The sequence below is a fragment of the Bison bison genome, unplaced genomic scaffold, assembly GCF_000754665.1.
Source record: "Bison bison bison isolate TAMUID 2011002044 unplaced genomic scaffold, Bison_UMD1.0 scf7180017864038, whole genome shotgun sequence".
Taxonomy (NCBI): domain Eukaryota; kingdom Metazoa; phylum Chordata; class Mammalia; order Artiodactyla; family Bovidae; genus Bison; species Bison bison.
Window position 1 is genome coordinate 13,071 of NW_011494610.1, and position 6,114 is coordinate 19,184.

The 6,114-nt window shown below is 47.4% G+C and overlaps 1 protein-coding gene across 2 annotated transcripts in view; it reads left to right on the forward strand.

Moving 5' to 3' along the window:
* LOC104985031 (spleen trypsin inhibitor I) overlaps positions 1-6,114 on the forward strand; it is an 8,354-nt gene that overhangs the window by 230 nt on the left and 2,010 nt on the right. Inside the window, exon 2 of one of the 2 annotated variants that reach the window (XM_010835017.1) lies at positions 3,302-3,362. In XM_010835017.1, coding sequence (XP_010833319.1) covers positions 3,302-3,362 — 61 coding nt within the window. Of the gene's footprint in view, positions 1-3,155; positions 3,363-6,114 lie in introns of those variants that run through there. The other variant, XM_010835016.1, reaches the window with a different exon arrangement.

A 6,114-nucleotide genomic window follows, 5' to 3' on the forward strand; every position in this document is an offset into this window, starting at 1 on the left:
TTCCTCTCTGTCATCTTCATTCATTCGTTCATATTCCCACAGTATCTGATTTCCTTGTGTGTACTAAGTAAGTCAGTCATGTCTGACTCTTTTTGTGACCCCATGTACTGTAGCCTGCCAGGCTCCTCTGTCCATGGGATTCTCCAGGCAAGAACATTGGAGTGGGTTGCCTCACTCTTGCTCAAATGGGGGAAGCAATTCAGAGGGTGAATTGGGACCTCTGATCCTACTGACTAGCCTTCCCTTTTTCCACTAACCTCTCTCCTCCTACTCAGTAATGGGGCATCCTGAGGGCCCCATGGGACATCCTGTCAGCCTCTGCATAAATTGTCAGAAGTGGGGAAGAGGGATTCCCCAGACTTTGAGGACTAATATTCTGAAGCTGATAGAGGGGACTCAGCAATACTGCACAAAAATCTAAAAGATAATTTTTTTTTTTTTGCCACACCACATGGCATGTGGGATCTTAGTTCCCCAACCAAGGGCTGAAACTATGACCCCTGCAGTGGAAGCATGGGGTCCTAACCCCTGGACCACCGGGGAAGTCCCCCTAAAAGACCGTCGTGGGAAAGAGGGAAATTACCTTGATTGCCATCTCCAAGTCTGTTAGGGCTGTTTTAGGACAAAAACAGTAGAATGGGTCAGTTGGTTTCCTGAAATTAGAGTCAGGACAGAAAGGACAAGGTTGGGTCAGAGGGAAGGGAGGGGTTTTTACTGGTTGAATGCGACAACGGATTGTTCTCATGATGAATGCTGTCACCTGGCACCTGCTGCCCACGTGATAGTGAACTCCCTATAAGAGGAGGTATCAAAACTGAGGCTGCCTGAGAGTTACCTCCAATGAAATGCTAGCTTTTAATTATTCAGAAGCCTTCCTCAGATCTTCTTCCAGCACCAAGTCCCTCATTATACCAACATCTCCACACCTACATTACTCAACTCTGATGGATCTGTTTCTCAGGGAGGCTAAAGGCAGGTGCTAAAGGCAAGCTAAAGGCAGCCTCACTCCTCTCAGGAGTTGGAATTGGAGGGGGGAGCAGGAAGTTCAAGCTGTGGGGCCAGGGCTCTTGTGTAAAGAAGGAGGTTCCCCCACACCCTGTGATGTTTCTGCCATGTAATTTCTCCAAAGATGCCTGAGGCCTTGGGAAGACAGATACCTCATTAGGGGCAGCTTCTGGGTCAAGAGGCCTCCAGCCTGGACCAGATGGAGGGAGGATAGCCAGAAAGAGAAGGACACTGGGAGAGATAGCCAGAGGCAGACAGATAGATGAGAGATGAGCAAGGAGGAAAGATTTTCTGTTGTTAGGGTGAGAGGTAGGCTTTCTGCTGCTCCCTGGTCTCAGATGGACAGACTGAGGCAGGAAGAGGGGCAGGGTCAGAAGGCTTTCTAAACTAGAATCCTCGTTGTACCATCTGTTGTTCATGTGTCCTGAGCAAGTGACTTCACCTCCTGAGGCTCGGCTTTCTCCTTGACAAAACAGGATGAGAATCTCAGATGTTGTAGGATTGACATGAGGCTAAATGAAATCATGCATGTGGAATGTCTCAGGAGAGAGTAGACCCTCCACTCACAGTGGCTTGTTTAGTGAGTTACTGGCTATTGATGCCCTTCTGTCCTGGGGCAGCTCAGTATTGACAGCTCCTGCCCTTCTCCAGGGAAAGGGTGTCTGTGAAGGACGGCAGCCCCCCGTGTCCTCTCAGCTCATCACCCAGCTCTGTGCCTGCTTGACATTTGGCTGGACTTGCTCCTGGGGCTTCTGGACGCTGAGCCCAGCTCCCTTCTCCTTGACCCTGGAGCGAAGCACAGAGTGTGTGTGTGTGTGTTTGTGTGAGTGAGTGTGTGTGTGTTAGTGGGAAGATGCTTGTCTGTGTCTGGGTAGGTCACTGTGTAATGGTGGCTTGGTGCACCATGGCTCTAACTGGGAATGACTAGATGAGAATGAGTGAAGACATTGTGGGTCTCACCCCTCCCATGTGCCCTGAATTTTACATCTTACAAAGCAACAGAGTGCATGGGGCACAGACTTGAAGTCAGATTCCTGGGATCAAATGTCTCTACCTGTCTCTACCATGTATGATTTTAAGCAAATTTCTTAACTGCTTGTAGCCTTCAATTTCTTCATCTGCAACATGAAGCAATAGTAACAGCTCTTCACCCCCTGTTTTAAGACTACTGTGAGGATTAGGTAAGTTAATATGCAGCAAAGGCTTAAGGATAATGCCTGTATCTAGAAGGAGCTAGGTGTTAACTGTCACAATTACTTATTATTATTATTGCTATTACTACACAGGGCTTTGACTTCTCAGGGAAAAGGAATATATATGTCTGTTGCCTCCATTGCTTCCACAGCAACCCTGTGATGTGGTCAGCGCTGAGCTCACCTCACCCGTAAAGACACGGGGCTCTGGGGGATTTACATCCTCAAGTACAAAGTTAGAAAAGCAGAGCCGGGACTCAAACTGAGGTGCTTTGGTCCCAAAACCCCTGGGGAGAGAGCAGGAGGAAGAGGGTGGTTAAGGGGATCTTCCAAGGTCCCCTGAGGTCCACTCTGGCAGACAGTCCTCCTGTGTGTGAAGCCAGGTGAGGGCCAGCAGGTGGCCAGGCTGTGGAGACATGTTCAGCTCCCTTCTTCCCCTTTGCCCCCTCCCCTTACTCCCTTTCCTTCCCAGACAACAGGCTTTGTGCCACAGATACGGAAGCTCTTCCTCTAGCTCAGCCTCTGCCTGTAAGAGGGCCAGGTAAGCAGTATACATCCAGGCAGCTGAGATGCTGCCTCAATAGTCTCAGAAAGGTGTCTCTGTAGTCTGAGTCAAGTGATGGTGGGGGCACCGATGCCCAGAGGTGATGAATCTGCAGGAGACTGAAAAGGAGGACTTCAACTAACATACTGCTGTTCACTTATCCATCTTTTGATTCACTCTCATCCACTCACAGACCATCCATCACAGGCCATGCCCTGCCCTAGGTGCTGGGATGCTCCCTGAGTGACCATATTGGACAAGATTCCACCTGTGGAATGACAATCTGTCTTTCCACCAGACCCACAGGCAGAGTCAAGTCTGAGAAATGCTGTTACTGGGCATTTGGCCCTAGCAGTGGAAACAGGAAGTCTGATTCTCTAAGGAGATTACAGACTGTTCAAGCCTGACCCCAGATCTTGCCTTTCCTCTCCCCTCCTTATCTCCTGCTCCCACCCTTCACCTGGGGTATGAAAAGCACAGTCAACCCCCAGCTTTCCTCAGGAGCCCTCCTTGCAAGGCCATGAAGATGAGCCGGCTCTGCCTCTCTGTAGCCCTTCTGGTCCTCCTGGGCACCCTGGCGGCCAGCACCCCAGGGTGTGACACCAGCAACCAGGCCAAAGGTAAGTCTTGGCTCACCTCTCCTCTAAAAGTTGGGGTGGGGAGGAAGGGAGTCCATAGAAGGCACAGGAGAGTAGGGGTGGGGTGAGTGTTGTCAACCCTCTCTGGATTTCTTCTTATAAATTGGGCAGTTTTCATTCTAGGGACATTTTTTGACTCTCAATAAATATCATTGCATGTTAAGTTTTGGGGGAAAAAAGCATTCCACCTGCCTCTACCAGATCAGGGACCTCATCTCTGAGACTCTCTATTCCTGGTCACTGCCTTGCCCCTGCACCTCACATAGCATCATACAAAATCCATATTTGATCCTTGTCTCGATTCATGCCCCAGGCCTCCTGAAACGCTAGGAATTCACTGTATTTTTGTAAGTCATGAGATGAGTGAAGGATGGGACCTTAGATAGTGTCTGGACGGGACTGGATTCTAGAACGTGCTGTCAGGTGATTAAAGGGTTAGAACTATCAACCCTGTCCCTCTGGGGAGAGGAGAAGTACTGTGTTCAGTCAACAATGGCCAATGATTCTATCAAATTACCTACCTCCAATCCTTAATCAAAACTCATACACACTGGGTTCAGAGAGCCTCGGGGGAGGTGCAAACATCAAGGGATTGTGAAGGGGGAAAGTCTTAAGAGGGTCTGGAGGATCAGCACCCCCAAGTCCCAATTTGACCGATATTTCTTCTCCATTTGTCTGTCCCTGGAGTTTTATGCTTTATAACAACTGAGGACAGTAAGTAAAGGGTTTTTTAGAGTTCCATGAATGACTCTAATAAGTTATTGAACGTGGGAGGTGGGTCGTGGAACCTCTGAATTTAGAGCTAGTTGATCACACGTGTAAGTGACCACAGAAATTGTTATCAACACTTGAAGTGTGGGTGAAACCTTTTCAATGACTGTACACTTGGCATGAGGATGAAATGGGAGATTTATTCCCTTGATAAATATTCATCAAATACTTATGCTTTTTGTCCCTAAAAAGCGTATTTCTTGATATAGGAAAACAGCTGTAAACAAAAGATAGTAAAATATTATGCCTTCTAAGAAGGATACAGACAATAAAGACGGGGGGAAATCCTGTGCCAGGTCATGATGAGTGTTGTGAGAAAGGAGAGTTATGGGGATTCAGGAGGCTGTAGAGGATCAGGGAAACCCATGTGATGAGGAGACATTAAGCAGAAGCTGCCAAAAAGGAGCCTGGTGTTTGAGCAGCAGCCAAGACCAGGGTGTGTGAAGCTGAGTGGGTGAGGGGAGGGGAGTGGAAGGGGATGAAGCAGAGAGGCCATGGGGGAAGGTCATGAGGAACCTTCTAGGACTTTATAAGGATAAGAATTTGACTCTGAGAGAGCTGGGAAACCACTGAGGGACTGGTCATGGGAGCAAGGAGATATGACTGGAGTTTTAACAGGGTCCTTGTGGCTGCAGTGTGGAGCATGGCCTCTAGGGGGCGAAAAGCAGGGACAGGGGGCCCCTGGGCAGGCAGCTGCAGGGGTCCAGTGAGCCATGATGGAGAATATACCTGTGTTGTTCCCTGGGTTGATTCCAGTTCTCTTGAATAACCTGAATGACTTGCTATGTTAAGATATCTGGGGAGGCTTCATCACAAATCATGATTCATTAAATCTTTAGTCATTTGTGATTGATTCAACCTCCAATCCCTCTCCCCTTCCTGAGATGTGGATACAATGAAAGAAGGGAAAGTAGGAATGAAAATTCCCACACCCAGCTCCGGCAGTTGTTTCACCTGACAACTTATCCCCATTCTTGGCTTTGGTTGAGGCTTTACAAAACTCATCTCCCTCACATGATAAAAGACTCCCCTTTGCTCTCATCTCTTAGGAAATTCCAATGTTTTAGGAGCTCTGTGGCAGGAATGGGATGCAGACCAAGTTAATATTTCTTTTATAAGTCACAGTATCAATATTTCCTCAATATTCTATTATTCCAGTCTCCATGAGGTAACCAAAGTAAACACCGGTATGTTTTCTACCATGCCTTTCTCCATTTACGGCATGATTTCCTTACACTTTTGTAATAGTGACGGGTCACGCAGGCCTATCAACCATTGGCTGGCATCCAGGTGGGCACCTTCATCAAGGGATAACTGTAAATGAGCAACCCTTGGTGGTCCAGTTTAGCCATTGCCACTGTCGTAGCCACAGTGGGCTCTTCGCCCTCCCATTCTTTTGTATAAAAGGAACAGGAATTTATACTGTGGGAAGATGGTTTTCTTGAGATAGTAGCATGCTATCATCTCCGTGGGCCCAATTTCCAATTAAAAATGTTATTCCTAGTTCCAGCAACTCTTCTCCGGATTATTGGCTGGCCCTGAGGTGAGCAGAATGAGACTGGGCTCAGTGATGCTTTCTTTTTTAACGGTGGAAGTTTCAACCACACACATATGTAGAAAACATAGTATTATAAAAGCCGTGGATCCATTGTCCAGCTCCAGTAATTTCTATACATGGAGAGTATTTTTATATGTGTCCCTCTTTTGTGTTACTTTTGAAACTCATCAGTAGCATCATGCTAATTAATGCATAAACATTCATCAATGGCATGTAATTATTTATAATATTGCCCTGTCATTGTCACACCTAACAACATTAATAATAATGTCCTGGAAAGCAGGGTGTCAAAAGGCCTTTTCACGTTTCACACTTCTCCCGCCCCCCATCACTCTCTATCACAAACTGGTGGTTTTAGTTGTTCATCTTGTAGACTGAGCTGTGATGACCTTCCCTCTTTAACCG